The 19963-nt window shown below is 62.0% G+C and overlaps 3 protein-coding genes across 9 annotated transcripts; 2 read left to right on the forward strand and 1 right to left on the reverse strand.

Annotated features, from left to right (window-relative positions):
* The first annotated feature begins 2127 nt into the window (after window positions 1-2127).
* SEMA4C (semaphorin 4C) lies at window positions 2128-11304 on the forward strand. The gene is made up of 14 exons (XM_085510071.1): window positions 2128-2353; window positions 3193-3341; window positions 3445-3507; window positions 3604-3702; window positions 4539-4635; window positions 4719-4835; window positions 5685-5836; window positions 6354-6529; window positions 7121-7265; window positions 7883-8105; window positions 8181-8296; window positions 8926-9083; window positions 9164-9234; window positions 10037-11304. The coding sequence occupies exons 1-14, from the start codon at window positions 2245-2247 to the stop codon at window positions 10858-10860; spliced, it is 2499 nt and encodes an 832-aa protein (XP_085366197.1). The 5' UTR covers window positions 2128-2244; the 3' UTR covers window positions 10861-11304.
* Window positions 11305-12037: 733 nt separating this feature from the next.
* ANKRD39 (ankyrin repeat domain 39) lies at window positions 12038-15148 on the forward strand. 6 transcript variants are annotated; one of them, XM_015883055.3, is made up of 5 exons: window positions 12038-12164; window positions 12247-12350; window positions 12437-12640; window positions 12728-12861; window positions 13757-15148. In XM_015883055.3, the coding sequence occupies exons 1-5, from the start codon at window positions 12065-12067 to the stop codon at window positions 13770-13772; spliced, it is 558 nt and encodes a 185-aa protein (XP_015738541.1). In that variant the 5' UTR covers window positions 12038-12064; the 3' UTR covers window positions 13773-15148. The 6 variants fall into 6 exon arrangements, with proteins under 6 accessions (XP_015738541.1, XP_085366249.1, XP_085366246.1 ...); XM_085510123.1 differs by lacking the exon at window positions 13757-15148 and adding an exon at window positions 13102-13704 and having other exon boundaries at window positions 12728-12859; XM_085510120.1 differs by having other exon boundaries at window positions 12247-12640.
* Window positions 13480-19893, reverse strand: CNNM4 (cyclin and CBS domain divalent metal cation transport mediator 4). 2 transcript variants are annotated; one of them, XM_085510072.1, is made up of 7 exons: window positions 18376-19893; window positions 16684-16827; window positions 16465-16605; window positions 15848-16017; window positions 15270-15369; window positions 14596-14768; window positions 13480-14522 (listed from the first exon to the last, which is right to left on the reverse strand). In XM_085510072.1, exons 1-7 carry the CDS (start codon window positions 19847-19849, stop codon window positions 14328-14330), a joined length of 2397 nt encoding a protein of 798 aa, XP_085366198.1. In that variant the 5' UTR covers window positions 19850-19893; the 3' UTR covers window positions 13480-14327. The 2 variants fall into 2 exon arrangements, with proteins under 2 accessions (XP_085366198.1, XP_015738407.2); XM_015882921.3 differs by having other exon boundaries at window positions 16465-16608; window positions 18376-19892.
* Between the last annotated feature and the right edge of the window lie 70 nt (window positions 19894-19963).

The following is a 19963-nucleotide window of genomic DNA, read 5'->3' on the forward strand; positions in this document are numbered from 1 at the left end:
ATAGTGATGGGGCGCTGTATCCGTTGTGTCCGGTGTGTCCTGGTTCCCCCCCATCTCCCCCCGTTCTGGGGGTCTCCGCCCCGGTCCGTCCGACCCCCCCGTGACGTCAGGGGGGCGGTTCCGAGCGGAGCCGCGCGGCGCGCACCCGCCGCCGCCCCGAGAGCCGCCGCCGCCGCCTCCCCCCCCCCCCCGGCCCCGCCGCGCCCCGAGGTGAGTTACCCCCCCCCCCCCCGTTACTCCTCCCCCCCTCATTCCCCGACCCCCCCCTCTCCCGCCCCGCCCGGTATTGTTGTGTTGGAGCGGCGGGGGCGGCCGCTTTGTTCTCCCGGTAACGGCGGCGCTGCCCGCGGACCCCCCCCATCTCCCACTTCCCCCCTTCCCCCCCCCCATCCCGGTGCCGTGGGTCCGGGACCCCCCCTCGGTGCCGCCCCCCCCGCCCGGTCCGTCCCGCTGGGCGTTGTTGTGGGGGGGTGGGGGGATGCGCGGTGTGTTTGGGGGGGAGGGGGGTGGGCTCGACCCGGCCCTGGGCCCCCCCCCGTTCGCCCCCATAACGCGGCGGTACCGAACGCGATGCCCGCGGTAACGGCTCCATCGCGGCGCCCACGGAACCGAACCCCGGGTCCGACGGAGCCGCAGTTGTGGCCGCGACCCCCCCCCGGGTACAGCCATGGCCACAGCACCCAGCGGCACCCATAGCACCCCAAATACAGCCATAGCACCCCAACTGCACCCATAGCACCCCAAATACAGCCATAGGACCCCAAATACAGCCATAGGACCCCAGTTATAGCCATAGGACCCCAGTTATAGCCATAGGACCCCAATAATAGCCATGGCATCCCAGTTATACCCATGGCACCCCAATTGCACCCATAGGACCCCAAATACAGCCATAGCACCCCAGTTATACCCATGGCACCCTAAATACGACCATGGCATCCCAATAATAGCTATAGCATCCCAGTTATACCCATGGCACCCTAAATACAGCTATGGAACCCATTTATACCCATGGCATCTCAGTTATACCCATGGCACCCCATTTATACCCATGGCACCCCATTTATAGCCATGGCACCCCAGTTATACCCGTAGCACCCCATTTATAGCCATGGCACCCCAATAATAACCATAGCATCCCAGTTATACCCATGGCACCCCAAATACAACCCTAGCACCCCAATTATACCCATGGCACCCCATTTATAGCCATGGCACCCCAATTATACCCATAGCACCCCAGTTATACCCATGGCACCCCAATTACAGCCATGGCACCCCACCCATCCCTATGCCCCCCCCCCGGTGCCTCCCGCTGCTCCCCCCGCCCCCATTAAGCAGCAGCCCCCAGCCCCACATTTGGTGCCATATACCCGTGCCCTCCATCCCATATCGGTGCCTGTTGCGTCCCACTCGTACCCACAGCACTGACCCCCCCCTTGGCACCGTCTCCGTGCCCCCCCTGCCCTCCCCATCCCTATTACACCCCAGCTGTGCCCTGAGCCCCCCCCCCCAATATCCCACATCCACAGCATCCCTCTGCCCCCCCCCCCCGTACCCACAGTGACAGCCCCATCCGGGGCATCCCCCATTTCCCACGCCCACAGGGGGCCCCTTCCTGGCCCCCCACCCTCCCGGAAACCCTTCCCAGCCCCCCCCCCCCGCTTCCTGCATCCCCCCATCCCCCCCCCCTCACAGGCAGAACAATTCCCAGCCGCATCCTGCCCCATAGGGAGGGGGCTGGGGGCACCCCAGGGCACTGGGGGGGGGGGGGGCACCGAGGCCAGTCCAGGGGTGGGGAGGAAGAGGAAGGGCCCGTTTCCTCCTGCCCCCCCCCCCCCCCCCCGGGCCCACCGGGATGCGTCAGGGTGGGGGCAGTGACCACAGGGATGGAACTTTGAGGGGGGGGGACATGGTGATGACTTCACCCCCCCCCCCACCCCAAAGCAGGATGTAGGGACCCACTTATGGGGCACCCCAAAGCAAGCAGGGGGGGGGCCGCTATGGGGGCTGCTATGGTCCTATAGGATGGAGGCTCAGAGCGCTGTGCCCCCCCCAGGCCCCGTGCCCCCCCCTCGTGACACCCAGCCCTCAATACCCGCCTTGTGCCCACACCATCCGCGTGACGCTGCGGTGCCGCCCCATCGCCCTGACTGGGGCTGGGTGACCTCCCCCTCACTAAACCCCCCCCCAACTATCCCTATTGTCCCCAGGCCGCCCCCCCTTCCCCCCCCCCCCATCACCATGGCCCCCCGCCTGCTGCTGGCCATGCTCTGCCTGCTGCCGCTGCTCCCCAGCACCACCCCGGGGTCTTCATGGAGTGCTGTGCCCCGAAGGACCGTCCCCTATGCGGGTGAGTGCTGAGCCCCCCCCGGGTGGGTCCCCATCCTAATGCCACCCACCCCCCCCCAGCTCTTGGGGTCCCTGTGCCACCCAGCACCTCACGACCCCTTTGCTGCCCCCCCCCCGTGTCTCACCTGACCCCCAACCCTTGTGCCATGTCCCCCATCCCCACCCTATGCCCTGTATCCCTATCCCCCCCCCATCCCCACCCTGTGCCCCATGTCCCCATATCCCCCCCCATCCTCACCCTATGCCCTATATCCCAATGCCCCCCCCATTCCCACCCTATGCCCTTATATCCCTATGACCCCCCCATCCCCATCCTATGCCCTATATCCCTATGATCTCCCCATATCCCCCCCATCCCCACCCTATGCCCTGTATCCCTATCCCCCCCCCATCCCCACCCTGTGCCCCATGTCCCCTTATCCCCCCCATCCCCACCCTATGCCCTATATCCCAATGCCCCCCCCATCCCCACCCTGTGCCCCATGTCCCCATATCCCCCCCCATCCCCACCCTATGTCCCCATGCCCCCCCCCACTCCACCCCCCATCCCCTCCCTCAGTCCCTGCTCTCAATGGGCCCATTTTACCACTGGGGGGGTGGGCAGGGCCGGGGGGGGGGGGTTCTCAGTGTCCCACCAAAGGCCGCAGTGTTCCCAGCACCACCACAGCCACAAAGGCCCCTTTGTTTTTTGGGGGGGGGGGGTTGAACCCAACCTCGAGGTGCCAGCATCGCCCACCCCGGGGGGCTCAGAGCAGACAGTGGCACAGTGCCGATATCCCCACACTGTGTGTGTTGGTGCCCCCCCCCTATATATCACCCCCCCCCCCTATTTTATTGCAGAGCTGCGGGACGCGGCGCGGCGCTTCTCGCGGGGGGGGGTCTCCCATTACGTGACGCTGACGCTGGACGAGGCCGAAGCTCTGCTCTATGTGGGTGCCCGTGAGGCCGTGTTCGCCCTCAGCACCAGCACTGTGGAGCTGAAAGCAGCGGTGAGACCCTCCCCATGATGGGGGGGGGGCATGGGGGGGGCACATCAAGCTTTACCCTCACCCCCCCCATCTCAACCCCTTTTTGCCCCCTCCCTGCCTTCAGATCACCTGGGAAGCCCCCATGGAGAAGAAAGCAGAGTGCATCCAGAAGGGCAAGAACAACCAGGTGTGGGGCTGGGGGGGCTATAGGGGACATGAGACCCCCCCTGTTTCCCCCCCACCTCCATTGACCACCTCTTTTCTTCCCCCCCCCCCCCCAAAGACCGACTGCTTCAACTACGTGCGCTTCCTGCAGAGCTACAACAGCTCCCACCTTTACGCCTGCGGCACTTACGCCTTCCAGCCCAAGTGTGCCTACATTGTGAGTGCAGCCCCCTCCCCAAATCAACCCCCCCCCCACCCCAGGGGGCACACAGAGCAGCCCTGCACACAGGAGGGGCGTCTGGGGGTGTCCCTGACCCATAGAGCGTCACTTGAGGGGTGGTCTTGTCCTTTGGAGCATCATATAGGGTAGGGGGGGGGTCCTTCTGACCTTTTGGGGTGTCCCCAGTGCCATCACTGGGGGGTCCCCATCCCTATGAATATCATTTGGGGGGGTCCCCATCCCCAGTGCCATCATTTGGGGTCCCAGTGCTCTTTTGGGGTGTCCCCAGTGCCATCATTGGGGGGTCCTTGTCCCCATAAGCATCATTTGGGGGGGGTCCCCATCCCCATTGCCATCATTTGGGGGTCCCTGTGTCCTTCTGGGGTTTCCCCAGTGCCATCATTGGGGGGTCCCTGTCCCCATAAGTGTCATTTGGGGGGGGTCCCCATCCCCAGTGCCATCATTTGGGAGTCCCAGTACCCTTTTGGGGTGTCCCCAGTGCCATCATTGGGGGTCCCTATCCCCATGAACATCATTTAGGGGGGTCCCCAGCCCCAGTGCCATCATTTGGGGGTCCCTGTGTCCTTTTGGGGTATCCCCATCCCCACGAGCATCATTTGGGGTTGTCCCTGTGCCCATTAAGGTGCCCATGTACCCATTTAGGGTTGTCCTTGACCTCAGGGTCCCATCCCCTATAGGGCCATTCCTCCAAGGGTACCCCCATCCCTGGGCTGGCCTCCAGTCTCAGTGCTCTCCCCATTGCCAGCACTGTGTGGTTGTGGGGCGCTATGGGGCCGGGCTGTGGGGTTCCACCCTCCCCTCGTGCCCCATAGGAGCTGTCTGGATTCACTCTGGACCACGTGGCTTTCGAGGACGGGAAAGGGAAATGTCCCTACGACCCCACCAAGGGCCACACCGGCCTCATTGTGGGTAGGTGAGCCCTCCATCCCCTGGGTGATGAGCTCAGGGCTGGGCAGCCCGACCCTAAAGCTGCCCCACTCATGGCCCTATAGATGGGGAGCTGTACTCTGCCACCTTCAACAACTTCCTGGGCACGGAGCCCGTCATCCTGCGCAACCTGGGGCCGCATTACTCCATGAAGACGGAGTATCTCACATCATGGCTGAATGGTGAGGGGGGGGACAAGGGGGGATATGGGGATATGGGGGGAATATGGGGGATGTGGGGGCACAGGGATATGGAGGGAATATGGGGGAAATGGGGGGAATATGGGGGCACAGGGATATGGGGGGATATGGGGGAATATGGGGGCATGGGGATATTGGGGGGATATGGGGGGAATAAGGGGGCACAGGGATATGGAGGGAATATGGGGGATATGGGGGGAATATTGGGGCACAGGGATATGGGGGAATATGGGGGCATGGGGATATGGGGGGAATATGGGGGCACAGGTATATGGGGGGGATATGGGGGAATATGAGGGCACAGGGATATGGGGGGGATATGGGGGAATATGAGGGCATGGGGATATGGGGGGGATATGGGGGAATATGGGAGCATGGGGATATTGGGGGGATATGGGGGGAATAAGGGGGATATGGAGGGATATGAGGGCACAGGAACATGGGGGGATATGGAGGGAATATGGGGGGATATGGGGGCACAGGGATATGGGGGGATATGGGGAATGTGGGGGGATGTGGGGGCACGGGGATATAGGAGGATATAGGAGGATATGGGGGTACAGGGATATAGGGGTATGGGGACATGGATATGGGGATACAAGGACCTGGGAACACAGGGATATGGGCATATAGGGACAGGGGGTTATGGGGGTACAGGGATATGGGGGCATTATGGGGGCATAGGGGAATAAGGACACATGGGTGTGGAGTTATGGGGGCATAGGGATATGGGGACATGGCAATGCAGGGTTATGGGGACATGGGGGCACAAGGACACATGGATGTGGGGTTATGGGGCCGCCCTATGACTGTCCCCATCTGTCCCCACAGAGCCCCACTTTGTGGCGTCAGCCTACATCCAGGAGAGCGCGGGCAGCAGCACCGGGGACGACGACAAGGTTTATTTCTTCTTCAGCGAGAGGGCGGTGGAGTACGACTGCTACGCTGAGCAGGTGGTGGCACGAGTGGCACGGGTGTGCAAGGTATGGGGCAGCCCTATAGGGGTCTGTGGGGTGGCCCTATAGGGGGGTGTGGGGTGGCCCTATAGGGGTCTGTGGGGTGTGGGTTGGCCCTGTAGGGGTCTGTGGGGTGTGGGGTGGCCCTATAGGGGTTTGTGGGGTGTGGGGTGGCCCTATAGGGGTCTGTGGGGTGTGGGGTGGCCCTATGGGGGTCTGTGGGGTGTGGGGTGGCCCTATAGGGGTCTGTGGGGTGTGGAGTGGCCCTATGGGGGTCTGTGGGTGGCCCTATAGGGGTTTGTGGGGTGTGGGGTGGCCCTATAGGGGTCTGTGGGGTGTGGGGTGGCCCTATGGGGGTCTGTGGGGTGTGGGGTGGCCCCATAGGGGTCTGTGGGATGGCAATAAGGGGGTTCTGTGAGGAGTGGGGTGGCCCTATAGGGGTCTGTAAGGTATGGGATGGCAATAAGTGGGTTCTGCAGGCCATGGAGCAGCCCTGTGTATTCACATATGGGGCTGCTGTGTTCTGACACCCCCCACCCCACAGGGGGACGTCGGCGGCGCCCGCACCCTACAAAAGAAATGGACGACGTTCCTGAAGGCCAGGCTGCTCTGCTCCGCTCCCGAGCAGCAGCTGCACTTCAACCGCCTGCAGGCCGTGTTCACGCTGCATGGGGACGGCTGGCAGCACACCGCCTTCTTTGGGGTGTTCCAGGCACGGTGGTGAGCACATGGGGTCCTATGGGGTCCTATGGGGTGCTATGGGGTCCTATAGGGTCCTATGGGGTCCTATAGGGTTCTATGGGGTCCTATGGGGTGCTATGGGGTCCTATAGGGTCCTATGGGGTCCTATAGGGTTCTATGGGGTCCTATGGGGTGCTATGGGGTCCTATAGGGTCCTATGGGGTCCTATAGGGTTCTATGCGGTCCTATAGGGTGCTATGGGGTCCTATGGGGTGCTATGGGGTCCTATGGGATCCTATAGGGTCCTGTGGGATCCTATAGGGTCCTATGGGGTCCTATAGGGTTCTATGGGGTGCTATGGGGTTCTATAGGGTCCTGTGGGGTCCTATAGGGTCCTATAGGGTTCTATGGGGTGCTATGGGGTCCTATAGGGTGCTATGGGGTCCTATAGGGTCCTGTGGGGTCCTATAGGGTGCTATGGTGTTCCTATGGGGTCCTATGGGGTCCTATGGGGCACTATGGGGTCCTATAGGGTGCTATGGTGTTCCTATGGGGTCCTATAGGGTGCTGTGGGGTCCTATGGGGGAGGTCTTCACGCTCTGTGCCCCACTGATGGGTCCTTGTGCGCAGGGGGGACGTGGACGTGTCAGCCGTGTGCCGTTATCACATCCTGGAGGTGAAGAAGGCGTTCGAGGGACCCTATAAGGAATATAGGGAGCAGGCCCAGAAATGGGGCCGCTATTCGGATGAGGTGCCCAGCCCGCGGCCTGGGGCGGTGAGTGATGGGGGGGATGGGGATGATCCCCATGTCACGCTGTTATGGGGCACTGCACGCATCACTCAGTGACCCCATTATCTCTATGGGACATGGGGGTGATGAGAGTGGGGTGTGGGGCCATGGGGACACAGGGCCATGGGGCCAAGGGGACACAGGGATGCAGGGCCATGGGGACACAGGGACATGGGGCTATGTGGGGCTATGGGGACACAGGGATGCATGGCCATGGGGACACAGGGATATAGGGCCAAGGGGACACAGGGATATAGGGCCATGGGGACACAGGGATATAGGGCTATGGGGATACAGGGTTTTGGGGCCATAGGGACACAGGGCCATGGGGCTATGGGGACACAGGGATATAGGGCCATGTGGACACAGGGATATAGGGCTATGGGGACACAGGGATATAGGGCCAAGGGGACACAGGGATATAGGGCCATGGGGACACAGGGATATAGGGCCATGTGGACACAGGGATATAGGGCTATGGGGACACAGGGATATAGGGCTATGTGGGGCCATGGGGACACAGGGCCATGGGGCTATGGGGACGTGGGGCTATGTGTAACTGTGGCCATGTATCTGATGTCCCCATCGTTCTGTTGTCGCAGTGCATCACCGACTGGCACCGTCAGAACGGTTTCTCCAGCTCGTTGGCGCTGCCCGACAACACCCTGAACTTCGCCAAGAAACACCCGCTGATGGACGAGCCCGTCCTGCCCCAGCGCGGCCGCCCGCTGCTGCTCAAGAAGGACTCCAACTTCACCCAGCTGGTGGTGGATCGCGTGGCCGGGCTGGATGGGACCGTGTACGAGGTGCTGTTTGTGGGCACAGGTAACGTGTGGGGCACGTGTGGGGCGGCGTGGGGCCGAGCTGGGGCTGGTGATGGTTCCATCTGATGCCCTGCAGGTGATGGATGGGTGCACAAGGCGCTGAATCTGGGATCCCATGTTCACCTGGTGGAGGAGCTGCAGGTCTTCGAGCCGGCGCAGCCCGTGGAGAGTCTGGTGTTGGCAGGAAGGAAGGTGAGAGCGGTGATGGTGGGCTCTGCAATATGGGGAGACCCCTTAATACAGCACCATTGGGCTCTGCTCTATGGGGAGACCCTCAATACGGCACCACTGGGCTCTGCTCTATGGGGAGACCACCATTCTGCTCTGCTCTATGGGGAGACCCCTCAATATGGCACCATTGGGCTCATGATCTATGGGGAGACCCCAGTAATGGCACCATTGGGTTCTGCTCTATGTGGAGACCCCAGTAATGGCACCATTGGGCTCTGCTCTATGGGGAGACCCCTCAATACGGCACCATTGGGCTCTGCTCTATGGGGAGACCCTCAATATGGCACCATTGGGCTCTGCTCTATGGAGAGACCCTCAATGTGGCACCATTGGGCTCATGATCTATGGGGAGACCCCAGTAATGGCACCATTGGGCTCTGCTCTATGGGGAGACCCCTCAGTATGGCACCATTGGGCTCTGCTCTATGGGAGACCCCAGTAATGGCACCAATGGGCTCTGCTCTATGGGGAGACCCTCAATATGGCACCACTGGGCTCTGCTCTATGGGGAGACCCCTTAGTGATGGCCTCATTGGGCTCAGCTCTATGTGGAGCCCCCTATTAATGGCTGCATGTCTCTGTACCTGCAGAAGCTGCTGTTTGCTGGCTCCAGGCTGCAGGTTGCTCAGCTGCCCGTGGCTGATTGCGGCCGTTATCAATCCTGCGCCGACTGTGTCCTGGCTCGGGATCCGTACTGTGCATGGAGCCGCAATGGCAGCCGCTGTGTGCGCTCTGATGGCCTCAATGGGTAAGGAGGGATCCGTGGGGGTCTATGCTGTAATGCGGGGCCTTCCTCACCTCATCATCATCATCGTTGTCGTCCTGCAGGTCCCACCTGGTGCAGGACGTGCTGGGATCCGACACACGCGCCTGTGCCATGCCGCTGGTGGGCACACAAGGTGAGGGGGGGGCTGCAGGGTAGGGATGGGGAGGGTACCCAGCTCTGTGATAGGAGACCCCCAGATTCAGCTGGATGGGGGGATAGAACAGCTCCAGACATGGGGGTGGTGCATGGGGGTACTCAAATGCATGGGAGGGGGCATGGGGGGGGGGACCCAGCTCCATCCATCCCAACTCCATCCATCCATGGGAGAGTAGGGGGCACATGGGGGTACCCAACTCCATGGGAGGGGGCATGGGGGGGGTACCCACCTCCATCCGTCCATAGGAGGGGACCCCCAGCTCCATTTCCCATGGATAGAAGGTGGGAAGGTGGGGACAGCCCAACCTCCATCCATAAGGGATGGCACAGGGGTGACACCCAGCTCCATGGGAGGGGGCATGGGGGGCACCCAGCTCCATCCATCCCAACTCCATCCACTCATAGGAGAGGGGGCACAGGGGGGATACCCAGCTCCATGAGGGGGGGCACCCAACTCCATCCATCCATGGGAGAGGAGGGAGCACATGGGGGTACCCAGCTCCATGGGAGGGGGCATGGGGGGCACCCAGCTCCATCCATCCCAACTCCATCCATCCACCCATTGGAGGTGGCACAGTGGGGTCCCCCAATTGCATGGGAGGGGGCACAGGGGACTCCCATCTCCATCCATCCACGGTAGGGGGCACATGGGGGTACCCAGCTCCATGGGAGGGGGCACAGGGGGCCCCCATCTCCATCCATCCACAGTAGGGCTCCTCCACCTCCATGGCTGTTGGTGCCACCCGCTGCCATCCCTCTCTCCATCCATCCCCCCCCAGGTGCCATCACCCCCAAGAACGTGACGGTGGCGGCTGGCACCGACCTGGTTCTGACGTGTCGCCTGGGCTCCAACCTGGCTCAGGCCCTTTGGACCTTCGAGGGCCGCGCGGTTCCGACCCAGCAGTTCTCGGTATTACACGACGGTCACCTCCGCGCCCTGCTGGTCCCCGGTGCCGGTGCTGAGCACAGCGGTACGTACCGCTGCGTGGCGGAGGAGCGCGGCGCCCGGCTGGGGGGAGCCGTGTACCGGGTGGAGGTGCTGCCCACGGCCCCGCAGGAGACACGGGCTCCGCTGGACAGCGCCGGTCTCGCGTGGGTCGTGGCCGTGTGCCTCGGGGCCGCATGCTTAGCGCTGCTGCTGGCCGTGCTGTCCCTATGGAGGCGGCTGCGGGAGGAGCTGGGTAAGGGCACGAAGGCCATTGAGAGCACGTTGGTGTATCCCATCGAGCTGCCCAAGGAGCCGCACAGCCCCCGATTCGTGCCCAGCGCCGGCTCGGATTCGGACGAGAAGCTTTGGGATCCGGGCAGCTATTACTGCTCCGACGGCTCGCTCAAGATCGTGCCGGGTCACGCCGTGTGTCGGAACGGCGGCACAACCGGGGCCGGTTCTCCGCCCGGTGCCGCCATCCCGGGGCAGCCGCTTCATTCCCCGACCCGGATCCACCTGGGGCCGCTCCGGGGCTCGTCGTCCAACGGTTACATCCGCCTGGCGCTGGGCACCGACGAGCGGCCGCCGTGCTCGGAGCTGGCCGAGGAGCTCCGCAGGAAACTGCAGCAACGGCAGCAGCTGCCCGACTCCAACCCCGAGGAGTCGTCGGTCTGAGCCGCCCCCACGAGCGGCCTCACCTCCTACCTCAGGGACAGCGCGACCCGTCGGTACCGGGACCAGCACCGGGACCGGCACCGGGAGCTCAATGGAGCCCAAGGAATGTTCACTGCCAACCGGGGAGACCGAGCTCCGGGATGGAGCCCAGGGACTTGACTTGGGGTCGGCACCCCGGACTCATTTATGGGGGGGGGGGGGTCGTGCAGCCCCTGCGGCTCCTTTAAGCCCCCCCTCATTTCCCCCCCCCCCCCGGGTCCTTTTGGGGCCGTTTCCCGTCGGTTTTTCTCCCTGAGAACTTTTATACCGTGTCCCCCCCCCTCACTTTGTACAGCCCCCCCCCCCCTGCACGCTGCCCCTTTTGTATCGCCACCCCCCCACCAACACCCCCCCCCCCCCCCAGTGTAATTTATTTGGTACCGAAATATATTTATTTGCTGTAAACGCCTCCGTTATTTCTATGTTCGGAATAAAAAGGAGGAAAGAAACACAACACCCCCCCCCAATACCCCCATAAACCCCCCCAACCCCATAAACCCCCCCAACCCCATAGGCTCCCCCCATGCCCCCATAACCCCCCCCAATAGCCCCCTAATCCCCCCATAACCCCCCCCAACCCCATAGCCCCCCCATAGCCCCCTATAAACACCCATAGCCCCCCCAATACTCCCCCAATCCCCCTATAAAGCCCCCCCCAACCCCACAGCCCCCCCATAACCCCATAGCCCCCCCCAATCCCCCCATAACCCCCCCCAGAACCCCCCCAATACCCCTATAGCCCCCCCCCAACCCCATTCCCCCCCCCCATCTATCAGCTCGGGGCCATAAATGGTCTCTCCGTTCCCATGGGGGGGGGGGCTGACGGGAAGGCCGGAAGTGACCCCGGGGTCCCGGCCGGGCCGTGGGAAGCGGGGCGGGGGGGTCCCCGAGGGGGGGGACGGGGAGGGGCTGCGGTGCGCATGCGCCATGGCGATCGGGAGCCCCTCGGCTCCTCTCGGTCCCACTCGGCTCCTTTCGGCTCCTTTCGTTTCCCTTCGTTCCCACTCGTTTCCCTTCGGCTCCTTTCGGTTCCCTCTCGGCTCCTTTCGTTTCCCCTCGGCTTCTTTCGGTTCCCCTCGGCTCCTTTCGGTTCCCCCCGCTTCCCTTCGTTCCCTCTCGTCTCTTTCCGTCTCCCCCCGTCCCTCTCGTTTCTCCCATCCCGGTAATGGCGGCCGGTCGCCGCTCCCCGCCGTGTCGGTGCTGCTCTCCCCGTGTCGCGGTGCCCAGCGTTCACCAGAGCCTGTCTGAGATGGACTTCGAGCGGGGTGGGAAACCGAGACCCCCGGTCAGACCGGTCCGGGATCCCCGTTATCTCATCCCGCCGCTCTGACCCCCCGCTGCCCGCAGGGATCTGGGCGGCAGCTCGGGACGGCGACGAGCAGCGGGTGCTGCAGCTGCTGGAGCGGAGCGGGGAGCCCAGCCGGCCCGACACGGCGGGATACACGGCGCTGGTACCGGATACACGGGATATACCGGATAAACGGGGCGGGGGGGGCTGTGAGCCCGTTAAACCCACCGCCCCCCGTTCACCCCGCAGCACTACGCCAGTCGGAACGGCCACGTGTCGGTTTGTCGGCTGCTGCTGCAGCGCGGGGCTCATTGCAACGCCCGAACACACGGCGGGGCCACGGCGCTGCACCGGGCGTCGTACTGCGGGCACGTGGAGGTGGCGCGGCTGCTGCTGGAACACGGAGCTGAACCGGGGGCGGCCGATGGGGACGGACGGACCAGCCTCCATAAGGTGCGTTATAATGTTATAATGTCATTGATAGGAGCCAGGGCCGCCCCTATGGGCTGGTTCATGTTGATCCCGGTGGGTCTCATGCAGGCGGCGGAGCGCGGACACCGGGAGCTGTGTGTCCTCCTGCTGCAGCACAGCCCCGGTTTGGTGGCAGCTCGTGATGCCAAAGGACGGAGCGCCCGGGATACGGCCCACCCCGCGGTGTGGGACCTGCTGGACGGGTAAAGAAAGAGAAACAAAGGGGTGAAATGAGATGATAAGAGTCCGGATCTTTATCAGTGGGAACGGGGGGGGCACAACGGGGATGGCGGTGGTGCTGGGGGGGGGACGGCGACGTTACAACCCGGGATGGGCCGCGGCCATAATGGGGCACTGCAGGGCTCCATTGCACTGCATGGATCCCCATTATAAGGCATTATAGTGGAGAGGAACCTCCATTAACCTCCATTAACATCCATTATGGAGCTGCCCGGATAGATGGTGCCCCTCCAGCAGCACCGATCGCTTCATAAACATCACGAACGCAACAAAAAGGCCTAAAGAACGAGCGCGGCTCCTCGCTCGGTACCGTCCCGAGCTCATAAACCCGCATTGACTCAATACGGTACCGGGCTCCGAACCGAGCGCTGCCCCTTTAAGGCAGCACCGCTACTTCCGCTTCCGCATTCTATCCTCACCCTCCCAACCAATCAGCGGCAGTTTTGTTAGCTCCCTCATTCCTCTCAACCAATCGGAGAGCGCCACCCCCTCACCATCGCGGCGCTGTAAACAAGGATTTAAAGGGGCCGCGTCCCATTTTTACCCTTTCACCCCCCCCCAACCGGAACGTTCCGAACCGCCACAAAGATAAAGGATTTTATTAAACCAACCGACATCAAATAAAATAAAGTTCCTTAATCCACAACCCGGACTGAGGGGGGGCTGCAAAGGGCCCGACCCCCCCCACCCCATAATATACAAATCAAACCAGAAAATAAATACAGATTGTAGAGCTGGGAGGGGGGGGGGGGTCGTTGCATAGAGGAAGATTGAATAAAAAAAGGGGTTTTTTTGTTTTAATATCACCGTGGTTCATTATTATTAATTATTATTAATTATTATTATTATTCCCGGCAGCACAACCCGGCCCTGATCGTCGCGATGTGATTAATGTCATTAATCCCCCCCCCCATACACACCCCCACCCCCCCTTATCTCAATAACTTAATGGCGGCGGGGCGTTGTGCTTTGTGATGGGGGGGGTCCCCGCTTTGTGAGCCCCCCCCCCCCCCCCCCCCATTGCCGTCCTTTGGTCTCGAGCTGTGTGAGCTTTGTGCCCCCCCGAGCCCCCACCCCGGGGCTGCAGCACTTCCCTGAGTCACATCGACACCCCCCCCCCCCCCTCCTCAATTCGCTTCCATCATGTTTGGGGGGGGGCGGCTGGGGAGGGGTGGAGGTGGATGATGGAGGGGGAAGGAGAAGAAGGAAGAGAAGATGGCGGCGCTGGGTCTGAGGGCAGGAGGAGGCCCCGGCCTGCGGGACCTGAACTCCCTGAGCTGCAGCGAGCGGAGGATTCAGCCTCACACACATGGGGACCCTCCGGCTCCGCGTCCTGCCGGCCCGGCCCGGGCCTTGTCCCTCCTCCATCATCATCGTGGCTGCTCCCATTGGAACCGTATGCGGAGCTCGGCCCCGACCCGCGGGCGGCTCACATGGAGTTCTCGATGGGGCCGTGGGTGCTGCGGCGGCCCAGGCAGTTCCTCTCGTTCAACAGACTCGTGGTTTCATCCGCCGGCTCCGTTTTCTCTGGTCCTTCGGCTTTGGGAGATCCGCTGTCCGGAGACTGGGGACAACTGTCCATACGGGACGTGGTCAGGCCGTTCTGATACTCCTGCCTCGTGATCTGGGCCAAAGGAAACCCATAATAAGACACGTGTGTTATCACAACATCCCAACCCGGCCCCGTTAAACCTCACCTTAACGAACTGCAGGTCAGTGAGAGCGCGGACGCTGAAGTCGGCCACGTACGGAGCCGCGGAGCTGAGCTGGTTGTTGCTGCCGCCGACGGGGGATGAAACGGAGTCGGAGCGTTCGTGGCAAAGAGAAGCCGAGCGGTTCAGGCCGCTGACGTGGGATGGGGAGCGGGTCTCTGTGGGATGGGGATGGGGTCAGGGATGGGTCAGGGGCTGCTCGGGTCCCTTGGCTGCTCCCAGACCCAAGGTGGGCTCAGAAGGGAAAGGGTGATGGATGAATGAGGCACAGGGGGGCTGGTATCTCCTCACCCCATGGATGCAGCCCCTCAATGCTGCACCATAGGTGGGATAAAAGGGGGGGGAAGAGAATGCAAGGACCCCCATGACAACAGGAGCTCAGTGCTGTCCCCTCAAAGGCTGAGGAACTGCCTTTACTCCTGCAGGAGCACCAGGATCTGCCTGATCCCCAATGCAGCCCCATAGAATGAGAACCAGTGCTGTGTTAACAAGGCCTGAGGTGCTGAGGGAACCCAATAAATCAGCTTCCCAACATGGAGAACACCCAGTAACTCAGCTTCCCAACATGGCAAACAACAGCCTGAGGATGGGTGGGTAGAGAGGGGACAATACGACACGGGCTGATGGCACAGGGCAGGATGGAACCCTGGGGTGCTCACCTGAAACAGGAGGGGGGCTGATGGCCATCACCCCATAGTAGGAGAAGGCTCCTGCTTCAAACTTCATGCACTCCTTGCCAGCCTCCACCTCCACCTTGCCCTGCAATGGAGAGGCAGAGTCAGGCTCCGTAACACTGCATTGGGGTGGGTGGAAGGAGCTGATGGGTGATGGGCAGCACCCTGGGTGTCACATCAATGGGACCCAATGGGGGCATATAGGGGGATGGGGGGCAGGGGGGCAATGGGGCTTTAGGGGGGATATAGGGGGCAGTGGGGGGACAAGAGGGGAGATGGGAGGCATGGGTTGGGGCAGTGGGGGAGGGAAATGGGGGTCGATATAGGGGGGATTGGGGGGGGAAATGGGGCTGTGGGGGGGACATAGGGGGCTGTGGGGGGATAATGGGGGGGTTCATGGCAGGGGGTAGTGAGGGGGTGGGGGGGACAATGGGGCTGTGGGGGGGAGATAGGGGGCAGTGGGGGGGATATAGGGGGCTGTGGGGGGTAGTGGGTAGGATAATAGGGGGCAGTGAGGGGATGGGGGGAATTGGGGCTGTGGGGACGCTGCCACCCCACGGTACCTGCAGGATGAGGATGAAGTAGTCGGCCGCCTTGTTCTTGGTGTAGAGGAAGTGATGCGGGGATCTCTTGTTCTCCTCATCAAACTTGAGCTCCTGGATGACGTCGGAGTATTTGAGCAGCCTCAGCAGGATCTTCTCGGAGATGAAGTTGGGTGTGAAGAGCGTCACCTCTGAGAGGGAGACAGGATGGGGTCAGAGCTATGGGCCGGGTCTGGCACCTCCAGCAGCCTCATAGGGGATCACTCAGGTCCCCAGCCCTGGCTGCAGGGCCTGGATGTGGATGGGACCTTCCTGCTGGGCAAACCTAAGCCTCAATCTTGAGGACAGACAGGAAGAGAGCAGGGTGTCATAGTCAAAGCTCTCTGCCTTCAGGTCTCCCACCCAACCATGGCACTTCCACATCCCCATCCCATGGATCCTCATAGCAGAATGAGGCCGCTGCCCCAACATTCCCCTTCTGCAATAACACAGGGCAGGCAGGGCTCCCCCCAGCAGCAAGCAGGGTAACAGCAGTGCAGGAAAAACAGCAAAACCTGCCTGATTTCTCAGCTACAGAGCAACGAGAAGGGAACAGAACCAAAGTGATGGAACCACACAGAGCTCTCCCATTGACTCACCCGTGGAGAGGAAGCGGTGAGCAGCCAGCAGCAGCTGCGGGGACACCTTCACCTTCTGCTCATTGACGGGGTCCTTGAAGGCTGAGAAATCCCTCTTGCCTTTCTGGTTGCCCGTCCTCTTCTTGCTGCGATTTTCTTCGGCTGCTGTTGGAGGGACAGAGCAGCGGGTGGCACCCGGCTCTCACGTTAAGGGGACACGGGGCTGAACCCCACACCTACCAAAAGCATCCGACTCATCCAGGATCTCCGACTTGATGATCTCCTCGATGACGTCCTCCAGCGTCACCAGCCCCAGCACCTCGTAGAAGGGATCCCCCTCACCCTCGTTGTTCACCTTCTGCACAATGGCCAGGTGTGATTTCCCTGCAGACACACAGACAGACAGACAGACGTCAGACAAGTGCTCAACCCTACCACACTCCCTGCACAGGGACAATAAAGGCATAACGACCTGAACCAGCCCTGGGCTCGGCGCTCCTGCCCCGTTTAATGACAGCAATTAAGGGCAGAGGTGCCCGCAGGACTGGGGACGCCTCATTGTGGTTATAAGGGCTTGGCCAGATGGATGTAGCCAAGGGGATGTGAGCTGCAAGGACCTGGCTGGTGTCACCTGCACCCACACAGGACCAGCCCCAATGAGTCACGGTGCCATTCCTCCCCATGGGTGCAGAGGGGATGAGAGCAAAGGGCAGAGATCCCACTCACACCATGAACCCCAAAAGCTGCATCCCAAAAGCTCAGGTGAAAGTTTGGATCTTCCCCTTCTGCAACGCAGGGTTTGGGGTGAGGGGACAGGAAGGAGCCACCCCATAACAAGCAAAGCCTGAGGGGTGAAGCACCCCATCCCTGTGCTGTGCTCACACCAAGAGCAGCAGGAATATGGGGACGGGCATTGAGTGGGGTTCCAGCTCCCCACCTCTGACCCAGCAGCAAACAGCAACAAGGGCCGTCGAGGCTCAGAGCCACCGCGCTTCAAATCCTTTAATGAGGATTCAGAGGAGGGAAAGCCGGCGCCAGCAGCTGGGCCAGCTCCAGCTCCAGCTCCAGCTCCAGCTCCAGCTCCAGCTCCAGCTCCAGCATTGGGGTGGCAGAACGCAGCCCTGCTCCCCTCTGCTTTTTGGGAAGGGGGGGAGCTGAGCTGCCATTGAGTGTGATAATATCTCGGGGTACAGGGAATGTGGGCATGGAGGGGAGGCAGGGACGGAGCGTGCAGCCTCCAGGCTCTTACCATGAAGGATCAGCCTGGCTCGGATCTGCTAAATCCTGCCCCAAGCTGCAGCAGAGCTCTGGCTGCAGGAGGAAGTGCCGGATCCCCTAAATCCCAGCATGAAGAGCAGGCAACAGCCCCGTACCCCTAAATATCCCCATTGCCAGCGGGATGCAGCCATGAGATTAATGGGAGCTGGGGAGGCAGCGGGGTCAGCGGGTGCAGTGGGGTCCCAGGCTGGTTCACAGCCCCTTCTTGAGGGGTTATGGGGCCGGTGTGAAGCCAGGAGAGCAAAGCAGGGCCTGGAGGAGGGAGCTAAAGTGAGCTGTGCAACTCCCAGCAGCATTTCAAGGGCCTCCAGGGCCAGTAATTAAAACCAAAGAGTGCGTAAACACCCTCCCAGTGTTTCCAGAAGCTCCGCAGGGACAGCTCTGCCACCTCAATGCTGCCTATAGAGTAAACAGAGCCAACCCCACATCTTCAGCACTGACTCTGTGCCCTCCCCATAAGCCCCATAGAGCCCCATAGAGCCCCATAGAGCACCATAGAGCCCCATAGAGCACCATAGAGCACCATGCCATGCAGCCCCAGCCCTGGAGAGCAGCCAGGTAGCACCGCCATAGGGAAAAGCAGCAGCCATAGGGAAAAGCAGAACCCATAGGGAAAAGCAGAGTCCAGCAGCGTCCCCCCCCGACTCCTCTCACCCTTCTTGAACTCCTCCAGCATGGCGTCCAGCTTGGTGTCATGGAAAACAACGTGCACGGGGTGGTTGTAGAACTTGGTGATGGTTTTAAGGGGGGTGCAGTCATCGGGGTCGACGAAGGCCAAGTCTTTGACATAGAGGATGTCCATGATGTTGGATCGTTCCTCCTCATAGACAGGGATGCGGGTGTAGCCGCTCTCCATGATCTCAGACATAGTGTTGAAGTCCAGGATGGCGTCGCTGCTGATCATGAAGCAGTTCCTCAACGGGGTCATCACATCCTCCACCGTTTTGGTGCGCAGTTCCAAAGCCCCTTGGATCATATTCAGCTCCTCCCTCACTAAATCATTATAAGGCTCCGTCACCTTCAGCATCTCCACCAGCTTCTCCCTGTTGTACACGGTGCCGATCTCTTGGCCAAGGATGAAATCCAGCAGTTTACTAATGGGGTACGAAAGGGGGAACGTGACCAGCATGAAGATCTTGGTGAGCACGATGGTGTTGGCTCCGACGGCCAAACCGTGGCGTGAACAAAGCGCCTGGGGGACGATCTCCCCAAAGATCACGATCCCGATGGTAGAAGCCGCCACGGCTCCGATCCCGGACCCGATGAGATCGTCCAGGAGGATGGTGAGGGTGGTATTAACCAACACGTTACCCAGCAGCAATGAACACAGCAGGTAATTCCCTTTCCTCCGGATGGGTTCGATCTTCCTGGCGTATCGTTTCTCTTTGTCGGTGCCGCAGTTCTGTACGATGCGCAGCTCCATGGGGTCCAACGCCATCAACCCCAAATTGAGGCCGCTGAAAATCCCCGACAGAACCAACAACCCCACGATCAGAATCACCTGCAGCCAAAGGGGCAGCAGCGATTTCTTCTCCTCCACCACCACGATGTGGCCGTCGGCTCCTCGGTGCAGCAGCCATGGCAGCCCGGGCCGGCGCTGCGTGCACAGCACGTAGGTCTTGGCCTGTTCGTCCTTCCGTAGGGGCTGAACCCGGACACGAAGCAACGCCGACGTGTCCTCGGTGCCCCCGGTGTCTCCCCCCGTGTCTCCCCCCGTCGGTTCGGTGCCCACCAGGCCTTGAACCACCAGATCCTGCGAGCGCTCCGGGCACGTCCCGTTGTGGATGGAGGCGTTACCGACCGGTCTCAGCTCGGCGAAGGCCACTCGCTGCCCGGTGCCCGGTCCCAGCCCGAAGCCGTAGAGGCGGAGCAGCAGCTCGCTGCCCTCGGTCACACGGATCGGGCCTCGCGTTGGAGCCGCCGGTTTGGTGCTCTCCTCCAACCTCATGCCCAGGATCACGCTGTCCCCGCCGCCCACCGCGCTGCCACCGGGGAGGGCGAGGAGGAGGAGGAGGGGGGGGAGGAGAGGAGGCGGCGACGCTGCCGAGCTGCGGCCGGTCCCGGTGCTGCTCCCGGTCCCGGTGTTACTCCCGGTCCCCCCGCGCCGCCGCCCGCCGCCCGCCGCCATGTTGGTGTCAGCCCGCCGCCAGGCCACGCCCCCACGGGGGGCTGGCCACGCCCACTAAAGGGGCGTGGCTAAGAAATGAGCCGGAAGTAGCCTTGAGTTAGTCCTTAGCCCCGC

This window comes from Coturnix japonica, chromosome 10, assembly GCF_054131305.1.
Source record: "Coturnix japonica strain WE chromosome 10, WE-NBRP24, whole genome shotgun sequence".
NCBI lineage: Eukaryota > Metazoa > Chordata > Aves > Galliformes > Phasianidae > Coturnix > Coturnix japonica.

Excerpts from the sequence above, each read along its gene's own strand:
- ANKRD39 (XM_085510120.1), top strand. The coding sequence starts at position 12,065 with ATGGCGGCCGGTCGCCGCTCCCCGCCGTGTCGGTGCTGCTCTCCCCGT. Across the intron at positions 12,165-12,246 it reads TGAGATGGACTTCGAGCGGG|GGATCTGGGCGGCAGCTCGG; the intron begins GTGGGAAACCGA and ends CGCTGCCCGCAG. Across the intron at positions 12,641-12,727 it reads GACGGACCAGCCTCCATAAG|GCGGCGGAGCGCGGACACCG; the intron begins GTGCGTTATAAT and ends GGTCTCATGCAG.
- SEMA4C (XM_085510071.1), top strand. The coding sequence starts at position 2,245 with ATGGCCCCCCGCCTGCTGCTGGCCATGCTCTGCCTGCTGCCGCTGCTC. Across the intron at positions 7,266-7,882 it reads CCAGCCCGCGGCCTGGGGCG|TGCATCACCGACTGGCACCG; the intron begins GTGAGTGATGGG and ends CTGTTGTCGCAG. Across the intron at positions 9,084-9,163 it reads CGCTCTGATGGCCTCAATGG|GTCCCACCTGGTGCAGGACG; the intron begins GTAAGGAGGGAT and ends GTCGTCCTGCAG.
- CNNM4 (XM_015882921.3), bottom strand. The coding sequence starts at position 19,849 with ATGGCGGCGGGCGGCGGGCGGCGGCGCGGGGGGACCGGGAGTAACACC. Across the intron at positions 16,828-18,375 it reads GCTGGAGGAGTTCAAGAAGG|GGAAATCACACCTGGCCATT; the intron begins GTGAGAGGAGTC and ends GTGTGTCTGCAG. Across the intron at positions 14,523-14,595 it reads CTGACCTGCAGTTCGTTAAG|ATCACGAGGCAGGAGTATCA; the intron begins GTGAGGTTTAAC and ends CCTTTGGCCCAG.